Source organism: Lonchura striata, chromosome 1 (genome assembly GCF_050655825.1).
Source record: "Lonchura striata isolate lonStrDom1 chromosome 1, ASM5065582v1, whole genome shotgun sequence".
Taxonomy (NCBI): domain Eukaryota; kingdom Metazoa; phylum Chordata; class Aves; order Passeriformes; family Estrildidae; genus Lonchura; species Lonchura striata.
In genome coordinates, this window is record NC_140703.1 from 44,517,141 (window position 1) to 44,539,771 (window position 22,631).

The 22,631-nt window shown below is 39.6% G+C and overlaps 1 protein-coding gene across 5 annotated transcripts in view; it reads right to left on the minus strand.

Moving 5' to 3' along the window:
• PDGFD (platelet derived growth factor D) overlaps positions 1–22,631 on the minus strand; it is a 136,659-nt gene that overhangs the window by 35,700 nt on the left and 78,328 nt on the right. For 3 of the 5 annotated variants that reach the window (XM_085575779.1, XM_085575784.1, XM_085575800.1), the window contains 2 exons: positions 19,183–19,363; positions 18,474–18,515 (listed from right to left, as the gene is read on the minus strand). In XM_085575779.1, the coding sequence (XP_085431905.1) occupies positions 18,474–18,515; positions 19,183–19,363 (223 nt within the window). The remainder of the gene's footprint in view (positions 1–18,473; positions 18,516–19,182; positions 19,364–22,631) is intronic. The other 2 variants (XM_021529339.4, XM_021529341.4) reach the window with 1 other exon arrangement.

Sequence of the window (22,631 nt, forward strand, 5' to 3'; positions counted from 1 at the left end):
TATCAGTAGTTACAACCCTATCAACCAAGTTAATACTAGTGCAAGGTAACATATAAAATCCCTCTTGATTTTTTCTGACACATTTACTAGCTATAAATGAATGGGAAACATAAGATACTTAAAATTTCAGAAGTACAAGGCTGTAAAAATGACTTAGGTTAACTGCAGTTTGTTACATTTATTTATGAAAAGCTGAAGTAAAACTGAAGCAGAAGAATTCATTTAATAAGTTATGTTTTGTCAGTACTTCTCTTCATTCTTCACCTAGCTCTGGAAGTAGGCATTGCTGGGTGCATACTGGAAGAATGTCCAAGACACTGACTTTTAAATGATCTGTCTAAAAGATACTTGTTCAAATGAGATTATAGTTATGCCTTTGAAAAATCAGATGTCATCTGGCACTATTATGCCTATGAGCATCCTGTTTGGTACTCATACCCACAAGAAAGTGTGCAGGACTTCATTACCATGCTGTGCAAATTGTGCATTTCCTTTATTTTTTTCCATTTATCACAGAGGCCTGTCCTCATATATTCATGTACAGGGATTTGCTAATAACTAATCTGCTGTATACTGCAGTTAAGCAATTGTAAACAAAACACAAATCAACTAACATTCATTGTAAATATTCTGCAATTCCTCCTTTGCCATTTTTATCTGAATGGCAAATTTTGATTCTGCAGTTAAACTCCAGGACAGAAAACTTGAAAGGCTCTCTCAGCCTGTCTCTTTCAAACCCCTCAGACTGGTTGGCTGTTTCCAAGCTAAATTTATCTTTATTGCATTTATGTAAGTACCAGCTTTATCCTTTTCTTCCCCTCCCAAGTTTGCTTCCTGCAGTAATTCTGAAGAGATGTTATATCTCTTCTCAGCATCCCTTTTATTACACTAAGCAAGCCAAGCTGTCTTGGCCCTTAGTAAGAAATGCCCTCTTTTCCCCCATTGTCCCTGAATTCAGTCCAAGAAAAATGTGGTTTCTCTGTACCAGAACTGTACAAAGTATTCCAGAAGAGATGCAACTACAGCCTCATTGGTCACATGCCTAGTACACTGAGAAATTTTCTTTTCCCCTCTTCAATAACCAGTGATATGCCATTTACCAGCAAATACTTTTGCTATTAATCTTTACATGAGTGACCTCTTTGCTCATTTTTGGGCTGTTCCATTTCACTGCAAATCAATTCTGTGCTGCTCAAGGTCATGCAGCTTGCCGCTCTGATACTGTGATTTTCCCATTCACAAGCAATGCACTTCAGTGCTGTGTTCTGCAAAAAACACTAAAATGCTACTCTGCAGATTGTTTTCTGGTCCCTAAAACATCCCAAAAATAAAACTGACCATGAGATTAACCTTTTAGAAACTCCTATTAGCAAGCTGTCCCTTGCTGGATACTCCCTTCTGCATTACAGGACACTGCCTGCCCTTTGACTCCCATGTGCCACCTTCTCCAGCACAAGGGACTGTTTCCTGTGTGATACTGGGTGAGATGCTCCTCTGAAGTCCAATTACATTTGCTAGACAGCATTTTCTTCCATTCCAGGCTATCCTGTAGTCTGGAGTGACTTTCTTTGATGAAGAGACGTGGAGTTTTATTCCTAGCTTCCCACATCCTTAACCTTTTTTTGCTGACAAGTGCCCTGTAAGCATTCCAGGTCAGACTTATGAGCATGAAGGTGCCTCCTGCCATTGATGCCATAGATTGCCACCACATTCACCATCTCCATGTGAGCCCTGGCTCACCTTACTGCAATCCAGGGATGCAATCCAGGTTCATTACACTTACACTGCATCTGCTCCTCACTCTCTTTCTATTCCTATTTTATATAAAGGAGAGCTGCTTTCAGAAGTGTATCTTGGTGCTTTATGGTCTGCAGTGCCCATCTTTTGGCAGTGACACTGGAGCAATCTGAAGGCAACTGGGCTCCTTGCTCACCTTGGGTCTGTGTCTAAGCACACCTGGGCCATGGTGGCATCTCATTTTGCAGGGCCTGCTGGTCCCCCTGTGATGCCCCATGCTGGCTCTGCCAGGGCAGTGGGAAGCAAACATCCACAGGGCTCTTGATCAGGGTGATGCTGCACATCAGAGTGGGAAAAGAGCTTGGGAGGAGTGATCCCATGAGCCAAAAACTTGATGTCAGGTCACTATCTAGTGGCCTTGTGAGGACTTTGGTGAACTTCTGCCATGCTGACTGGCAGGGTTTTGGAAGCAGCCTCCCTGGTAATAGGTGACTCTGCCCTGAGCAAAACTGAAAAGCTGACACTTCATTTGCCTGGTAGTGTCCAGGTGGGCAAAAAACTCTTTCAGAGTTAACAGAAGGCAGTGACAGCTGGTTATTTCAGGTCCTCCTTCTTGGTGTGGCTTATACCAAATGGGAATGTACTGAAGGGCCCCAGTACTAGGGACAGAAGGAAAACTATTAATGAGTGAAAACCTTCTAGGAGCAAGCTATTAATTTTCTGACTTCTTTCCACTTGGGTTTCTACACATTTTTATAGATTTAAACATGGCCCATAATCACAGAAAAATTAACATTAACAAATACAGTGTAATTTTATTTAATATTCCAAGTTTTCCATTGTTCTACTAAGTGCTTGGACATGTACACTTGCATCTTTAGACATGATTTGGGAGAAACATGGAAACAATAATAATAATGAAAAATCTCTAATAAACCTAAGCATATTTAATTCTGAAGCTGAGAATACAATGTAGAAGGGTACTAGCAAGGGACATTAGCTAACCTAGCAGCAATCCCAGCCTATTGATTTTTTGTAAAGGATCCATTTGTTTTTGAGGTCTCTGTCAGAGGACGGTGTTTAATTCTGCAGTAAGCATGCAGCAGGAGCAAGTGTTATGTTTCATAGATAATGCAAAACAAAGCAATTTGTTCACCCTTCTGCTTTGACTAGAAGGCACTGCATTTTCTAGGACAACAAAAAAAGGACTGCTATCCAAGCTTTCTAAGACATTCAATAATCATAAAAAAAGTGAGAAAACCTAATCTTTGAAGAATAAAAGAACTATTTTCTCATAGCTTTCCCAGGTTTTTATGTGATCAAAAGCAGTCAATTTACTGCACACAGCAGAGGATACTGCTTTTTGGGGATTTTGTTCAACATGAGTATCATCAAACAGCTAAATTAAGGAAAATTCTAAACTATTCCAACTGAACTTCCAGATCCAGATCTATTCCTCAGAAACACCACTGCTGTTAAAGCTAAATACAAGTACTTTAGGAGCAGTTATGCTTCTGATTTCTCTTATGCATAATTTTACAAATATTAATTGTAAGTGAAACTATGAGTAAAGACCAGGTAAAGAACACCTTACATTTGGCACCTTTTGCAAACAATCTAATTAAAACATGTTATCAGCTTTGGGATCAGCTTACCAAAACATGGCCTTGAAAATCCTTCTAAACACCAAACTGAGACTATCATCTCAGGACCAGGAGGGTGTGTTGGGCCACAATTAGTGTTACACATTTTATTTGAATTCTGACTAAACAGGCATAACCAAATAGACTAAGGGTGACTGTAAAATTACAATAGGATAAATATTTTCAAACAATGAAAATAAAGCCATAAAGTTCAATTCAGTTTTATACTAATGACATGGAAAAAATGTTACAGAAAACTGAACTGGCAAAAAAAAAAAAAAAAAAAAAAAGAAGTTGTAAACATCATTTAATATAAAGAAAAATGGTAGGATTACCAGAGGTCAGAAACAGTGGCAGGTAAGAAAAACAAGCTTTCACTTTAAAGAATGTAAGCGGAGAAAAAGGTACAAGCCATAAACTCTATTTGATGGCACACATGGACTCTGAAAAGAACTGATGCCAAGAGACTGAATGGAACAAAGATAAAAAAACATGACATTAATCTGAAATGTGACAGTGGCACAGCATGGAGGGTGACTTATGCCTGCACACACAGAGCTCTTCCCCTGGCACAAGGGGATGCTCTCCCCATAGCAAGGGGACATCCACTACCACAAATCACGACCAAGGGGATACCACACCACCATAAACCACCATCTCCCAGGGAACCATGGGTAGGACTTCTCACTGGCAGGGATGGGTGAGCATTTGCACATCTTCACCACCTTCCTATGGGTGCAGAACAGGGTTATGCTTTCAAAAAAGTGACTTTTGTGGGTGCAAGCAGGAAATTGAAGACGAGTATTCTCAAGACAACAGGCACACCTAGGTTTTACACTACATGGGTGTGATATCAGTATTGATAAAAATCACAGGAAGTAGCTACATGCCCCATCTATTGGAGATGCCAAAGTGACACCAAACCCCTGCCATGCTGGCCTTGCAGTGCTGGTCTGCACAGGCGAGGCATTTCAGTTGCCCACCTCCATCAGCAGTGCAGGCTTATGAGGAGAAAACATTGGAGAGGGCTCTCACCCACTCTGGCAGAAAGACCTTGCTCTGTGCTGTAAAAACTCTTGAGCACTTCCTGAACACCAGACAGCACTTTTAAAGTACCAGACCCACAGGCTGTTTAGTTTCTACTGCTGGTTTTTAGCACAGCTCTCCTGGCCACCTTGTCCATCTTAGTCCACTTTGTCCAGGAGGACTAGACCTGGACTGTACCAGCAGTAGGCATGCACCCATGCAATACTCCTAATTTCAGCAGCTACTATTACAAGTGTTGTCTCTGCTTTTAATCTATTCCTTAATGCACCTGGAAAATGTGTCTGAACCAGCATGGAGCTAGCACTGTCAGCACACAAAGTTGCTGCTAAGGTGGGAAAATAGTGTTTATTTTCACATATTTCTGACAGAGAGAAATTATGTGTATAGGGAGCAGTGTGTCCCATTTCTCTTGCCTTACATTATTTTCTCTGAGTTGGTCTTTTTGCTTTCTCTTCAGACCTTAACAATGCCAATTTTTCTCTATAAACTCATGCATATGCAAAAAGAGGTGGAAGGCCTGAATAAGAACATGACTGATACAGTCAGGCTCTTTCCTAACCATCAGCAGAAGATAAGCACACAGGACTTTATGTACACCACACCTTCTTAGAGGAGAGGCGGCTCAGAGAATATTACACACACACATAATTACAATGCACATTTTAAAATAGGATGTCACTTCCAGTCAGAGAAAAAAATTCCACCTCATCTGTAAAAAAAAGGAATTGCTTTGTGCTTGGTTTAGCTTTCCACACCAACACAGCATTCCAAATTTCTTGGGAGTAGAGAAAGCAAAGTTTCCAGCAGCCCATTTCTATCAGTAGTGGATCTAGTGCATCTTCAGCATGCAACACAAACCACAGAAAGCAGTCAGACTACTTGTCTTCATGATGCTCAGGTTCTTTCAGAAATTTTTTTTTGTTTCAAGTTTATTGGCCAGACCTTGGTGTGAGATAAATTTTTGCAGTCCCAAGGTGGCTTTTTTTTACCCTACTCTATATCAGTAGAAAAACTAGCCTCATACTTTCTAAGCTCTTTTCTCAAGTTTCAGGGATTTTTTGTTATTTTCATTTTTCTTTTCTCAAAGACAAAATTATTTTTTCAAACTTACCTGTAAGTCCGCAAACATTGATAATAAAACATACAAATAACGCAACTCCGCAATCCTGAGGCTCACAAATGCCGTTAACTGTGTCACTCACAGTGCTGTCAGGAGTGACAAGAAAATGAAAGAAAACATGACCTCCATATAAGAACTTCTGGGCTACATCTATATTAAGTGGTAAAATGAGGTAGCGATTGATCAGATACAGTGTGACTCATGTCCTCAGACACAACTATTACCCTGTAAAACAGAGTGGCCACAACAAACTGCACATTAGAAACAGCCTGTGGCCTGTGCTAGCTCCAAACTAGCCATGCTAAAAATGTGATGGGTGCAAACAACCTTGTGCTTATGCCTTGACTTACATACATACCATTGAAAAGTCTCTGCTGACAATTCTGGATACACAGACTTCCTTATTAGAAGGTCTGATCAGCAAGAGCGTGCATTTAGGCTTAATTTATATGGTTGATGGCTGGACAACAGTGCCAAGAACCAGGGAACACAAAATGAGACAACATAGTGCCCAATTCCTACAGAAAAGTTTATTACTGTTTTTCAAAAAAACATGACCTAAGGAATACATCAGGACATAAATATTGATTGAAAGGAAGCATTTTTATAGCTGCCAAGATCAGAGTATTATTAAAAAAAAGTCTTCTTCTGGTTAGGAAAGGGACCTCGAAAGTAAGTTTTATCTGCCACAAAACACCATTTTGTAAAATTAAGCTATATTCCTGAACAAAAACTATTAAAATGAAAAAAAAAAAACCAAAAACAAACTCTGTTGTTACAGGTCACAGAAAAATTGGATGTTATTTGATTCTGCTGAAAATGATCGAACAAGAAGATACACTACTTCCATGAACCTAAAAGATATTTTCAGCTTTCAGTGCTACATATAAGCTGCAAAATCTGACCCTGAGTTGTTACAGGCTCAGATCTTCTCTAATTAAGCTCTGACTAGCTATCAAACTGACAATTGAGGAAAACAGAACTGCATTTTTCTTGATATTACAAGAGATAGGACTTTTTTTTTTGACATGCCATGTATGTTCAAAATCAGTTCAACATGAAGAAGTCTGTGGGTTGAAACAGAGACAAGGTTGCAGGCAAAAAATAATGATAACAACCCAAGCCCCAGGCTGGAGGAGGTGTTCAGGTCAGTACCACAAAGCTCAGCAACGTGCAGGGGGTTATTTTATATAACAGTGCCATTTAGCCAAAAATTTTCAACTAAGATTTTTCCTATCAAGTCTAAAACTGACAGGAACTCAGCAACTAATAAAAGATGTGCGTGTAAATATACATGTGTAAGGGCAAAGCAAAAACTGCCATGTCTGTCACCTATTTTATTATGAAGACATGCATGGACTTTATCAAGTGCTCAGGGCAAAACCAAAGGTTGTACATTTAATAAAGATGTATGCATACAAAAGACGAGTCAGATTTACATAGTGCTGTGACTGTCTTTGGAAATGTGGTGTAGAGTGTGAAGGTTATTGAAACCAGAACCACTGTGCTGAGCAAACAACAGCAGCAGCCTTCCAGCAAACCAGCTTCCCCAGCAGGGAGGAAGGAGTGTCTCTGATGTCCTGTGCCTGGGGCTACAGAGTCAGAACAAAATTAAGCATTGTTAAAAGAAAGTGTGGAGATCCCAAGTGCTTCAGTCATCATTGCCACCTAAGAAGGAAGGCAGGGATGAGAATAGTGACAGGCTTTCACACACCCACCAGGCAAGTGGCTCAGTGTGGTCTGAAGCTGATTTTTATTCTTTCACCTTCCTGGTTTGGAATCCGGGATTGCTGTTCTCTATTTTGTGGGCATGCAATTTCTTACACTAGAGAGGACCCAGGTAAATCTGGTAGGCACAGCAAAAGTGAGCATCCAAATAAAACAGCACAGCAGACAAAGCCCTTTACTCATCATTCTCAGTCTGGCCACGTGGCCCACCCTGCTGGCAGTGTCCCAGACTGGAAGCTGGAACACCACCTGCTTCTGTAGTGTCTTTTAGAAGTTAATTTTGTGGTATTTTACAATTGATGTGCCTGTCTTTGAGGGGAGAAGTTTTCAGGCTGTGAGAATGTGTTAGGGCAGTGGTGGAGCCTGGCCTGGAAGCCAGCACCCTATCTGAGGTCATGATGCTACATCCAAACCCATGGAAATACAACTGAAGGTACAACCACTTCCACTGAAGACATGCAAAAATCACTGCATGGATATCATAATCCAATACAAGGAAAGTTTGCTGTGGACAGATGAAACTCAATGTGTTTCTAGATTATGTGCAGAATGGAAGGAGGTGTCTAGGAGACCTGGGAGCCCAAAGATGGACTGAGATGACAAAATAAAACCCATTAAAGGACACATTCCCAGCGTTGGGAAGACAGGCTGGCACCTGTCATACAAACATACCTAAAAAAAGTAACCTGGCAGGGGACACCGATGCCAAAATTATTTTTGACAACACCACCATCCATAACACATCTCTGGTGATGCCTGAACCACCAGACCCAGTTCCGTTCACTACCGTAGAGATATTGTAATAAGTTGGGAAAATCTGGGGCAGGTCTGATAAGAGCGTCAAAAACTCTGAGGGAATTAAATAGCCTGATCTTTTGGATAAGATTAAAGGCTAAATATGGACATCATTGCTTGACTAAGCAAAGAGCAAAGAACCATGAAAGCATACTGCAAATATCTAAGGGAGATATACACCCACAACAAAATGAATAGACTTCTTTATCATAAACTAGTAAGAGATATAATTGCAGGTAATGGTATGGCATTAAAAAAAAAAAGGAAATCAAAACTTATTATGAAAGAAAAAATGTCTTTGCTACAGTGATTTATTAGTCTATGGTTAAATGTTCTGTATGTGCTTGTTATATTTAAAAATTATACTAGATGATCAAACAATGAATTTACAGTACAGAAAACTCTTGTCCTGAAGGGAAGTTGATTGAATCACCTCACATTAGAATTGTAGGTTTGTCTGCATTAGACATTTCTGGGGAAAAAAAAAAAAAAGTGCCTAAATTTAGATTCAGTAATCTTAAAACAATCAGTATCATCTGATCCAGAGATGTAAGTAGTCTACAGCAGTTACAGCTGCTGCAACAAACAAGGCAAAGATTTATTATGTAAGCAATTAAACACTCATTATACACAATGCATTGTGTTCCCTGGCTTGCCAAGAGTGACAAAAACACATTGAACAGTGCTAAGGTTGAAACAAGATTCTGCAACCCAAACTCAGCTAGAACAGCACAAGAGCAGGGTTGTACTGCCAGGCTTTGCAAGGTGCTGACACACAGCCAAATAAATAGTATTGGAGGAGCACAGAACATGAAGTTGTGCCTTCGAGCTCTCTCTACACAAGGCTGTGAAGACATGCAGTCCTTGTTTTGATTTAAAAGACAACTTGCAACCAACACCTGCTGTGATGGATTTTCGCAAGTTCCTTAGTGCAGTTGGAGGTCTAGCATGTTTCAGTGCACCACACTACTTTTGGTATTTCCTTCTGACAGACTTCCAGAGGAAGCAGACTGACTTCCTACTCTTCTCCAAAACAGTTGGTACACTTAAATTAAGTTGTGCACCTTCGTCTTCTGTAGAAAATCTAGAGCAGTGGCTGCTTGACAGGCACAGGGAAGAACAGGCCATTTCCTCTTCCCTTGTGGCCATGGTAGTAGGTCAGACTAGTGTTGCCACATTGAAGAACCAGGATTAGTTGCAGCATTGCAATAGAATTAAACTTTTTACAGAATCATGCATAGCACATTTCTTCTCCCAAAAAATTTTCCATTTTAACTAACTGGAATCTAAGCCTCCAGATTCACCAAACCAAAATAAGTTCTTCATAAGTTATTATCATTTCACATGCCAAAATTCTTCAGCTGTTGCTGAAGTGGAAGTAAATGACAGAAAATGGATTTACAGAGACAGCATTACATCCATAAGTCAACAGTCTAAAACAGTCCCGCTTTTCAAACAAACAGCTAATGTGATCGACAGGTTAATAATGAGTGCTGCTAAAAAAGTCTGGCAGTGTAAACTCATCTCATATTCATGCATACTGATGTGCTGTTTAGGGTTAGTTAACAGGGGAGAATGGTTGGATTTAATGCTCCTCTTTAGAGCAGATACAAAAGAGGATGTCTACCAGCAGCACTGATTGGGTGTTTATGTTGGCTCAGTTTGCTACTGCATTTGCCATCTCTCCTTCTGGTGTCTTCTTAATGGTCAACTCCAAGCAGACAAATGATCTATGAGGCCTTTCTATGTCTTCTAACAGGAACTGAATTAAAGCTGTGACTGGTCAGTCTCTTGTACAGTGTCAAAACACCAGGTCCAAGCTACTTATATTTTCTGTTTGTTTGCACAGACATGGAAAGCAAAGTCAGGGAACAGAGTGGTCTTTGCCCTCTCACAGGTTATGCTCATTATGGCACATAAAACATACCCCTCCATTTTATGCACTATGATTTTTGGTGCTGGATCCATCCTAACTTTCTGCTACCTACACATATTTAATGTTCATTAAAAATATTGCCTTATAGATACTACAAGAAAACTGTCCAACACACCTGTAAGTAGAAGTATGGATTTTAACACTGGAAAGCTATAAAAAAAGTCTTAAGTATTAAATCTTTTTTAAAACTGACTGATTTACACAGAGTAGTTTTAATAAATAATACCTTGAATATCTTCCTTCCATTTTCTAACCAAAATTCTAAAGATTTCCAAATTACTAGGAATCATTGATTTGTTTCCCTAATAAAATAACTACATAAGATTTTCCTAACTTTGGGAATGGGTTTTATTTCTTACTTATCCAATAGAACAATTTTGCCACAACCAGTATCATGAACTCTGGCTCACTGGAAGTCTGTATTTTTGGTTAACAGAGATTGCTCGACTGTAACTGACATTTGAAGAACAGGAAAAAATAGCTTGTATACTGAGTTTTTTTATGTATCCACATATATTATGACTAAAATGTGACTATGAACCAGGAAGCCATATATGCCTGTGTCCCGATTTCCGCTAGCATAGAGTTAATTTCTTCTCAGTAGCTGTTACTGTGTGGATTTGGAAAAAGAATGGTGTTGAAAATGCACCGATTTAGATTTTGATAAGTCATTTTTATCCTAAGTCAAAAACTCTTTTTTTTTCTCCTAGTCTCATGCTTTGCCAGTGAGGAGGGAGCTGGGACAGCTGACCTGAACTGACCAAAGGGATATTCCACACCACAGAACATCACTTTTTGTTTACTGTTTGTTATCATCATTATTGCTGTGCTTTACTTTATTTTAAATTATTAAACTGTTCCTATCTCAACATTCAAGTTTGCTTCAATCCTTCTCCCAATTGGAGAGAGGAGGGGGGTCAGTGAGCAGCTGTGTGTGCTTAATTTCCATCTGGGTTTAAACCACAAAAGCATGAAAGCTAACAGGACAGACAATTTACTGTGAATCTTCACACATGCCCTCACTTAGTCAAATACAGTGGGAAGATCATGGTCAGTTGCTATGATACCATGGCTCCCTTCAATTAAAATACTGAAGTCACTATTCTGCCATTATTAGACACTTCCCAACGACTGCAACATTCCTGTGGCTCTTACCTGCTATTCTTACATTTTATGATCTCATTGCTAATATGAATGTGTGCTTCTTGCAATTTGCATTTTCCAATTTGATTCTGTTGTATTTTGCAGGAAATCATCTTTATACTGAATGAGGCTTCTGAGTCTCTGATTGTTTTTGTCTAACATGGGTAAGTAATCCCCTTGTAACCGTACATGATGATCTTTTCCTGTTGGTGTCTTTTGTATCTCTAACTTATATTGGAAAAGTGGGAATTTCCTCTGGGTCACTCATTTTGTCAGGAATTCTTTAAACAGGTAAGTTCTGACTGCAGGAAATGCAGCTCTTCAAAATCAAAAGCTTTCCTAAATGAACAATGCCTTTAAGTCTTGTTAGAATCAATTATTTGAGACAGGATACTGGATTTGAAAATAACACATTTGTGTTTGTACAGTCCTTTGGAGGTGCAATGTGCTGCATTTCCTCATGCATTGGCCACCGCCATGAGTTTGGTGAATTCTCATCCAGTGAATAGCACATGACTGGGGTTAAGATGTAGCATTTTTCAGCAGGAATTGGTTATTAACAGGACTACTGCTATGTTAAGACAGATCAATTACAGCATCCTGCAAAGAAGCCACACTAACTGAGCTGTCAACAAATCAAGGACAGAGGAGAACAAATGACCAGTTCTCCCTCATGCTGTTCAAACAAAAAAACTGCCAGGCACACATGCCTGCAGCTGAGAAAACACAGGCATTAAGATCTATTTTCCTTTCTGATTAAAACAATTGTTTTATCAGTTGAAGTCTGACAGCTTCCGGGAGCTTCTGTGTGTTTATATGGTCCCACTGCTTCTGGTTCTGCTATCTTCCTTGCAAGAAGGTCTGTATTTCCCTGGCCATAACTCAATTCCTCATTCATGTTGCCCATCGACTCTTTTCACTTTTGAAATATATTCAAACCCAGTCCTCAAGTCCAGAGCCAGAGGTTTTGCTAAAAGAAGCTGATCCAGCAAAATGGTCTTACTTCTGTCTTGCTTTCTACCTGATCCATACCTGCCCACCCTCCTTTCCTGGACACAGTCTTTCTTCAAGTCTACTTCCTCCTTAATATCTCCCATTTGTTTTCCTCTTTTCCTTCTGAACCATGCCACCATGACTCTTCTGGGTTATGCAAATCCTTCCTTATCTTCAGTGCCTTGTTAAAATGTTTCCTTTATTGCCATTCACCCTCTTGAGTCCAAGTGAAACTGCATTCATGTGACTGTAATGAACAAGTAACCTGTGGACACCTTCGTAGTAAAGAGGGAAGGCTCCTCCTTTCATGGTGTGCTTGCCAAGTTTGATACTGTTAGTCACAGCCTCTCTGTCCCCCAGTTTTGTAATTTTTTCTTTAGTTTTCAAGCATATTTGCTTGTCTGGGGCTTCACCTACCTTTCCCACCATTTTGGTGTTTCTGCTGCCTTCTCTCTCTCTGTGGACTTGACTCTTCCACTATGCCTTACCGACAGAAACCTTTCTTTCTAAACTTGGACTGTATTTTACTGTCCTCCTTTGTCTTTGCTGCTGCCACTGTTTCATTGCAATTTCTGGATGATCCTAAATCAGTCCTTCCCTCTAGTACTTGTAGCATCCTCTAATGCCAAGCTGGTAGGTGATTCCTCTTCTCCCTGAAACCTCTGAATTTGGAATGGCTTTAAAAATGAAGACACAAAACAGAGAGACTCCTAACAGAGAACCACATAGCAGAAGGGGTGGGACCAATTTTAGTGTCTGAGACAAGTAAACATGGAAGAGGCATTAGACCTTCAGAAGACCTGCCAAGAGAAGGACCACGTTAGAACCACAGCTGAGGGAGCACTGGGGGAGAATGCAGTCTGGGACAACTGACTGTGAAGTTCTGGGTCATGCCAGGTTTGGCTGCTCTGGCTGCAGCCCCCAGGCTGCTTGTGACTCATGTGCTGCATTCAGCTGGTGCATCTCAGACTTGAAAACCTGCAAATTTTTCCACTCTGGAGAAAAAGAGATTGGGTGGACAAGACTTCTGAGTTAGTCAGTAAAGGTTTAGGGGTTTGGAAGGTGTGACAGGATGCTGAAGGCAGAAAAAGCTCTTGATTTGATGCAAATGCCAGCATGAATCTTTTAATTAGAAACTTTGACTGTCCCTGGAGCAGCCACTGCTGCCTGTGAAACTGACCATCCAGACATGCCTTCCAAATCCAAGAATACCCTTTCCCTATTGCCAAGCTATGTGACTGCCACTTTTGCTTTTATTTGTATCCTTTGCTATCTTTGGTTCTGCTCTGAGTGCTGGGAGACCCAGAATTTGCCTGCCCACCACACTGCTTTGCTTTTCTACCATGTGACCTTCATTTCTTCATCAAACTTTGCTGAAGGACAGGTTGGGTCTTGTGAATTAAGCAGCAGCTTGAGGATTGCTGGAGTCTCAGGAACCCTTATTAAATGAAAAGCATTCCTCCTCCCCTTACAAAATTACTCTGACATACTCCATGTCTCAAGATGCACAAGAAGTAATATCTCTTTTTGATCTCTTTTAATCATCTTATGTTGTTGTTTAAAAATTTTACATCTTCCAAAAAAAGAAAAAAAAAAGAACCCACTCAAAAAAAAAGCCAAACAAAAACAAACAAACAAACAAACGAATTTGTGTATAGATAATCACTTAAATTCTCTGCTTATGTGAACTTGGAGAAATAATGTTAAAGATTTTGAGCAAGCCTTATCTAATTAGATTGTAGGACTTAATTACTTCTCTCCTGAAAGATGAGCCTATGGGAGATAATTTTATGATAGTATGCCTTGAGTAAAACACAGAAAATAGTTTTCTGTCAAAACTTCAGAAAATAGAAGTTTCATAATATAGATTGTTATGTGGTTTGCACATGGGTTGTATTTATAAAAAGTCTTTGCTGTCTAGCATAGACAGGCAACCAAAACTGAAATCTGAGAAAGTAGCAGAAGAATTGATAAAAGGTCACAATTAAGTTCTGCTTTCTTCATTGTGAAATCTATTTCATGTTTGATCACTTTATTAGCCAAGACATCCCACTCCACCCCATTCCCTTTCTTCTGTCAGCCCAGCAATTTACTGGGATTCCTTCTGTGGATTATCTAATAGTAGGGAAGGTGTAGATGCATCAGTATTACTCCTGTTGTCACATGAGATGTATTACATGGAGTTTTAGGCAGAATATTTTGTCCTGGATACAGAAATCTGTCCATTCTGTGACAAGATAAACCAGAAGTACAGCAGCAGCCTCACGCACCTTCCAGACTGGCTTCAACTTAGAATTAATCATTCCTTATGATCTTTATGGATCTGTATTCCCACTGGTGAGTCTTTTTATGATCATGTTAACTCTTAAGGGCATTTATTTATTGACTTATTTAAAAAAAACCCTTAAGCCTGCTGCTGCACTACTTGTGCAGACAAGTGTAGTAAAATACAGGGAACCAGTCGCTTAATAGTGATAGCAGTGAGTATAAGTATCAGGATCAGTTTCTTATTTTTCCAATTTTCATTTTCTGATTGCTGTTCCAATTTTATTTGTTTTCTTTGGAACTTAATAGGCAAGTATTAAACAGTTTAAGCCTAGAGACTGAGCAAACTTTGGTAAATATTCTTTGTATGGAAGTGATTGAATTTTACTGTGGTGTCTTACTCCTGTTTGTGACTAATGCTCTCTTTTCAATCTCAGATGTGGTCACCTATATACAGGGTGTTCAGCAGAAAGCTATTCCACATACGGAATTTCACATATGGATCCAAACTCAAAGTTCCTCCCTCCTCCATTCCATTAATTTTTTATGGCTCCCTCATCCAAAAAATTTCATTTTTAAACAAGCCAAAACTACTTTGGATTTAACATGCTGATACATATTTTGATACATAAGCTTATCTTGGGACAAATGCTCTTATGTTCTCCTATTTTATACCACATGTCAACAAATACATGGCTATGTATGTAAAAAAGAGGTATATGTAACCTTACACCTCTATATACATGCATGTTTATAGAAGTTCCTAGTTTTTTCAGTAGCCCTTTAGTAGTAGACTAAATGATTTTAGTCAGAATTCCAAAATACAGATTTAATTTAGGATTAACCAAACAATTAGTATAGCAATATGAATTTATTGTTATAAATGTATAATATTTATACATTAATGTATAATTTATAAATGTATATAACATGTGCCTTTGTATATTATATATGTATATATTGTATGTGTATATAACATGTGCCCGTATATAGTATGTGCCTTTGACAATAAACTTAAAATAATGTTTCAATTAGCAAATGGAATCCAACATTTTCTAGCTGTCTCATTAAAATGAAATTAGATGCAGAGTTGGGAATTTTAATTCTAAACATTCACCTTTATTGCTGAAACATGTTCCTGAATGAGTTCCTAGACTATTTCACTAAATGTTCATGCAAATGAAGTTGTAAAACATGGGATCGAATCTTGTTAACATTCCTTTCCAGAACTATGATATTGAAAGAACTTCATAAGAAAAAAGGGGATTATATAAATTTATCCTCCTCTGCTTCATGGATTTCTACACTGTGTGTTGTGAATGATTATGTCCTTAGGATAAAAAAATGTAACAAAAAAAGCCTCAAAAAAACCAACCCCTCCCCCGCCAAACAAACAAAAACAAACCAAAAAACCACCACCCTAGAATACCTCAGTTCCTTCTATAATACAACCTAATATTTCTAAGGCAACTCAAGAAAATAATTTTAAAACCTTAAGAAATAATGGATTTAAGTGATAATGGTAGGGACGAGTTTCAAACAAATTTGCAATCACACGAGGCACATGCCTAATCACTGTCTATGTCTTGCTCCGGAAAATTTTTGCTCTAAATTTGTGAACTTTAAAGAAAAGGCAATTTTCAAAGATGTTCAAGGGAAACAATTCTCTATGTGGATACCCAGTCTAAGCCAACAAACTGCACAGCTACAGCTGGGGTCTTTGAATGTGAAGTGGTGAGTGTAGAGACCAACTTCCAGCTGTGCACACCCACCTCCTCCTGCAACCAGCACACAGGAGGAGGGACCTTTTCCACAGAGGTTAGGACACCTTTGACTCTTAGTCAACTTGAGGTCAGCAGTGGGAAGTGGGGCACACTCAGCTCGCTAACAAACTCCTGGAGTCAGGTCTACCCTGGAGCTCCCACTCCAGGGAGTGCTGCTGTTTGAGAGGGAAAAGCAGATGTGGGACAGGCAGCAGGCAGCAGCATGCTGGACCTGTCCCGTGCCTCCAAGACCACCATCACTGCTCCCCTTCCAGCCTTCTGAGTCCCTCAGACCCACAGAGGGGAGAGCAGAGGCAGAGGTGCCAAAACACAGAAGATGAGGGAAGAAGAGGAAGAAGGTGGTGGGAGACAGCCTTGGCAAGCAAAAGTTGTTAAATGCTGTAATTAGATGATCAGACTCTATTGCACAGATTTTTTTCCCCTGTCCCTTGTACCTTATAGTGGGACAGGACCCACATATCCTTACAGTTTTCAACCTTATACTGTTAAAGACCATCCTTGAATCTTTTTGGTCTATTTTTCCAGAATCAGTCTGAATTCTAATACCATCGAGCTCTTTCATCCTACATGGGGTGTTTCTATACCTTGTATAACCTTATAACCTTATGACCTTGTAACCTTTCTATACCTTGTAACCCTTGTTACCATTACTTTCTATACCTTGATTCACAAAGGCAAATGTGATACAAGTGATACAAGTCTAATTTATGTCTTCTCTAGAAAAATAATCCCCTTTTGTTTCTCTAAATGTTACTGAAATGTGCAGTTAATAGAAAAACACAAATATACAAAGATAGTGAAGGATTTTTCTGCTAAGCTCTCTGGTGCCTTATTTGTGCCTCATGTAGAGTGCTGAGTAAAAGCTCGATCTGCATCAAATATAGTGAACTTCACTGACTTCCTTCAAGATTTATTAATGAGAGGCCAAACAGTCAGGCTGCAAAGCTTCTTGCCTGCATGAGTAACTGAGAAATTCACCCAGTCATTCTGGCATGATGCACAGAAGGGGGAGCTGATCAATAAATTCCAAATCACTTGCTTTATTTTCTCTGGAAAATTATCAGAGTCTTGTATACAAATAAACAACTACCATGCAGATCCAAACTCCAAATATAAGAAAAAGCAAGGGAATTAAGAAATTTGCACATAAGAAATTTGCACCATGTTCCAAGAAAGGCCCCAGATGCAGCCCTTATTGGAGAAGGTTATGAAGGGAAGGAAAAAAGGCAATGGTCCTTAATTTCATCTCATAGGAAAAATACCATATGTTTTTGCATGCTTCATTAATGCTCCCTGGTTTACCAACTAGAAACACACAGCGAGTTCAACCTTCAGGGGTCAGCAGTGCTCAGGATATCTACGAACTGCACTCTAGGTGACTGTGGGGACTATGGAACAAGGGCTGACTATGCTCAGAATTAATCCTGCACTTTTAGATGGGATGGTTCGGAATCTGAAGACCAGCTAAATACAAATCACCCCCAGTCTCACTAATACCACCAATCACCTGCACAGGGCTCTTCTCTGAAATGAAGTAGTATTTCATTCAGAGGGTACACTTAGAGATTGTTCTTGTAAATAGATATGCTAGATTGCAAATTCTCTGTTTACTCATAGTTTTGAAATGAAATAAATACAATAGCCTTTTCTGAGCTTTCTAGTGTAAAGTCCTGTATCTTATGAGTGATAACATTCATTTTCAGAAAGCCTAATACTATCAGACTATCTGTATATTCTCTGGAATTAAACTTGCTAAATGCAGCAGAGTTTCTGTGGCTGTGCTGGAAACACACACACATACACACACACACACACACATGCATATATATATATATATATATATATATATATATGTATATGTGTGAAATAAAGTATAAAGAAAGGCTGCTGATTCGCTCTCATTTTTATGCCCAGTGGTCTTTCATAGACTGTTCTGCCTGAATTTGAGTTTTAGTAGATTATCTTCAAATTAGAGCTTACAATTTAATATCTTACTCCACTAGAAGCCTAACAATTTAAATGCAAGGAAGCAAAATATAGTTTTGCTCTGTCTTGACAATGTGCTGTTTATGGACTCTTTTTAGCATATACAGACATACATGCATGCAAAGTCAAGAGGTAGAAGTGAAATGACTCAAACAATGAATCTTTACTGTTACAACATTATTGCTATCCCAGTCTTTCTTATTCTTGTTAAAGTACAGTGGATTGAATAAAAAGGGAATAAGAAGTGTGATGGATAGGAAAATATAATTATGACAGTATAATAAATGATTGCTTACCATTTCCTGAGTGTTTGCAAAATCTGCCTCTTTCGGGCTACACTGCACCAAAAGCATTATAATATTAATCAGGGCAATACAAAGGAATACATACTTGTATCAAAAGCTACTTAAGTGTACTGAGCATTCCTGCTCCCTAAAAGCAAAACCAAAATTAAAACAAAAAAAAACGATGAGATTTTAAGCTCATTGAAACAGTACATGATACACTACTAATGCTTCTGCATATAGAGAGGTATGTTGATATCTGATTAAAAATAGTCTCAGCCTTAGCACACTGTCTTGCATGCAGACTTCTATTGAATACACGATAAACTACTCTTCATCTGAGAATCACAGCCATAACCACTCAAGGTATTTTTATTTGACCTCAAATGAATATGAAAAAGGGGGTTCACAGAGCAGCCATTTCTTTGCTATTTCTGCAGCATCTCGCAAGGCAGTGGCAGTGCAGCTTTAGTGTGGAAAGTGTTAGTGCTTCTGAAACATGTTATTAGAGTAAATCTTGAACTGAACTTGACTTTATTTTATATTTAATGACACCATGTCAAAAATACTTTGATCTGCATTAATGCAGTTGCTGGAATAAAATTACTTTTAGTCATTTAGTGTTTTGATCCCACGTTTAGCTACACCATTCAGTCTTCAAGAACTGATGCTCTTTTACACTGCAAACTGTCTCTTACCCTATTACCCCTAGGAGACTTACCACAAGAGAGTAACATATCTTGAATCCAGGTTTAGCCACAAAGTAGTCATCAGATTTGAAAGTTATCTTTATGTGATTTGTCCTTGATGTAATTCTTGGAGGCACTTCCTTGTGTCCACACCACCGCCCTCGAATAACTGTGCTGGTCTCTGACACATCTTCCACTTCCACAAAGTCATACCTGAAAAAGAGTATGAAGAATCAGTTTCTGCTGATTCTGGTTACAGAAGGTGCTTGCAAATTGACAGGAGCACAGCTGGAGACACAAAGACAACTGTCCCCTATTCGCCACTCCGAAACATCAACTAAGTATTACAAATGGTGGACAAGTTTGTGTGCCACTAAATAAACTAAGTTGCAAGCTACTGCCTGAGTGCTCAAATGACTGATTTCTGTGCTTCTGGAACATGACAGTATTTGCTACCACGTTAAAATAGCAGTAAGAGGCACTTGCATGTGCTTAGTATACAGTAAACATACACATTGCGTTTTATGTGGTGGGTAAATAATTTAGAGACCTGATAAAATATTATTTAAGGCAAGCTGCCCAACCTGAGCAGCTGCAAGCACTTGTGCACTTTCTGGTGGTCACCCAACTCCCTGCAGCAGCAGCAGCAGCCACAGGCGCCCGCCGGCTCTGACAGTCAGAGGGCTAGAGAGGAGCAGCCACTGTGACAGGAGAAAAGGGACATGCTGGAGGGACACAGGGCAGTGCATGCTACTGAAAGGTGCTTTTTAGGACCCTCCTTGTAGGTGGTACATTGCTCCTGGAGCTGGTTTGGGAAGATTTATGTCTAGCTTACAAGCAGGAAAGCATGCTGCCCTTTGGGGAGTTCATGTGCATGCTGTCACCAGGGAAAATGCAACAGCACATCTTGTTCTGTGAAAAGTCTTATCTTGGCCAGGCATCCATGCCACAGCAGTGGTCCCTGAGCCCAAACAGGGCTCTGCCAGGAGCAGAAGGCAACAAACCCCAGGGATGAAGGGACACAGTGGCAGCACTCACTGCTCCAGCCTGCGCATCTGCCTGCTTGGGTATAAATGACCATATAAATAGATAAATAAATGAGTACAGTTATTGAGCTGGAGAATAAAGGGGGCAGAGAATAAAATTCTGCTATTACTAAATCTGTGACAAAATGTCTCTCAATATCTTTGGAACCAGAATTAGGCCCCACACATTGCTGCCAGTGAGGCAGAGGTGACGACAAGAGGGACAGCTTGAGTGACATCCTCACAGTACAGTTAAGCTTTAAAACTCTGGAGGTCTTTACCAGCAATGTTTTGTATTATCAAAGCATCTGCTCCCTCCAAAGAAGGAGTTCAGGACTGTTAAATTATTCTTGCTAGCAATGAACTTCTTCCCACCTCCAAGGAGGAGGGCCAAGCACCCTCCTCTTTGCCCAGTTGTGGGAGCTGAATAGCTCTGTAAATAACAGACCTACTTTTCTTTTTCTCCTGAGAGCCCATGAGAAAAAAACTACAAATACTATGTGGTTTGAGAATATCACCTCTGCTTCTTTTATACTCACCAATGCCAGATTGCACAGAACAGAAAATAACAGATCCACCATGATCACTTAAATCTGCCCAAACTCTACTGAAATATTCCTTTTTTGAAGAACACCAAAATTTAGTTCCAGGCAGAGGTAAACTTGTCTCAATCTCCCTACACCATCCCAAGCTCCTACTCCCTGGTGGTGATGGATGTGGCACCCAGCAGAGCTCCAAGGATCCACCCTGGCCCCCTGGGAATCACGTAACTATGAATGTCTATTGCAACACAAGAGGTTGTGGTGCTCAGCAGGAGATAACCTTGTAAGCTTTGGTGAAAGCTGTCCTGACTGGCCTCCTCACTTCTGGAAGCCAGACTAAGCAGCAAAACCAGGGAAAATCCATGGACTTTCAAGGATTATATCTGCTTTCAACAGAAAAGGCTTTGCTGCAATGATCTGAGAAGTAGGTGTATTCTCAGCTGCTTCTGTGTATCCAAGGAGCTTCAGAGGCTGGGTAATTTAATTGCTTTTCAGAATCATCTCTTATCAAGTGCCTGTGGAAATGCTAACAGCACTTCTTGAACACTCTGTAAGACCTTGAATATTTTCTCTCCTTCTTCAGAAGCTCTGAAGAAATATGGCTCTGCTAAAATATACCTTTTAATTCCTCAGCCTGAATGAATTTCAATCAGTTCAGTCTTAATAGTATGCAAATTACAATAATTAGCATTAATGAAAAATTCAAAGAAAACACTAGGACGTTTCTGGAGAAAAAAGCTTAAGGTCAAAAGCAAATAAAAAAAGCAAGGTAAGGTGCAGAGGTCCTGAATTACTTGTCCAGTATACCCAGCCTTCAAGCATGTGCTTAGCTCTTGGCATTCATTTCAATTAAAACAGTCCTAACTGTCTCTCTAAAGCAACACTGCAGGGGTTGTCAGGAATTGAAGCTGCAGTAAGGATCTAGTTTTGAAAAATATATTGAGCATTAGCAAAACATCCAACTGCACACAGTACTTAACAGAGTTGAAGCCATCACATCTGTCTGACCAAAAAATTCCTTGCTCTGGAAGTAATACTACCCAAATAAAAGTCTTCCAGAAACTCAAGGGAAAGTTTTATTGCAGAAAAGGATGTGATATTTCTCCAGCTTCTATAGACACTATGGATGATGGAAGGTCTTTACTTTTCTCTGCATTCTAAATTAGCTGCTCTGGAAAAAGCAAGCTGACTGTCTTCCAAGATGCACTCCAAGCACATAATGCCAGTAACAGCTTGACTTTCCCTCACTGTGCCACCACCTTTACTGGCTTTTGACAGAGAATACTTCATCTTTTTTCCACAGTAAATTAGCCCTCTGTTTCAAAGTTGCAATGCTTAAGGTCAGCCACAGTTTATCCACTATGTAAATATTAACAGGCTGCTTCTGTGTGCATTAGGCTCTGAATCTGGGAAAGCATTTGGGGTACTGGGAGGTTACTGTTGTTCCCAACTCTGCTGCTGATCTTGGACCAACATCACCAGAGCAAACCTGCCAAGGAGCAGGAAAGGAGAGCCAATTTTAGGCTGCATTCTATTGCTACATGGAAAACAAACCTGCAAGAATGGTTCCCTCTATCAGTAATGCAGAAAATGTAACAAAGAAAAATAAGGAAAAAAAATCCATCCTGTAAAATGCCTGCAGAGATGCCAAACCCTACAAACACAAATTAATTGACAAATATAAGATAAGAAGAGGCTGGGTGTGCAGAAACACTAACCAAATCCTGTGCATAAATAAGGTATAAGCAACAACATGATCAGGCAGAGTTGCAGGCTGAGATTTGAGCTTTTCACCTAAGTAGCATCAATACCAATCTGCCTTTTGGAGGGCATGGGAATCCTGAGCCTGTTTTCCCCCACAGAAAAGAGAGCTGAATAAAAGAAATATAAACACATGGATTTATACTGTTTTAG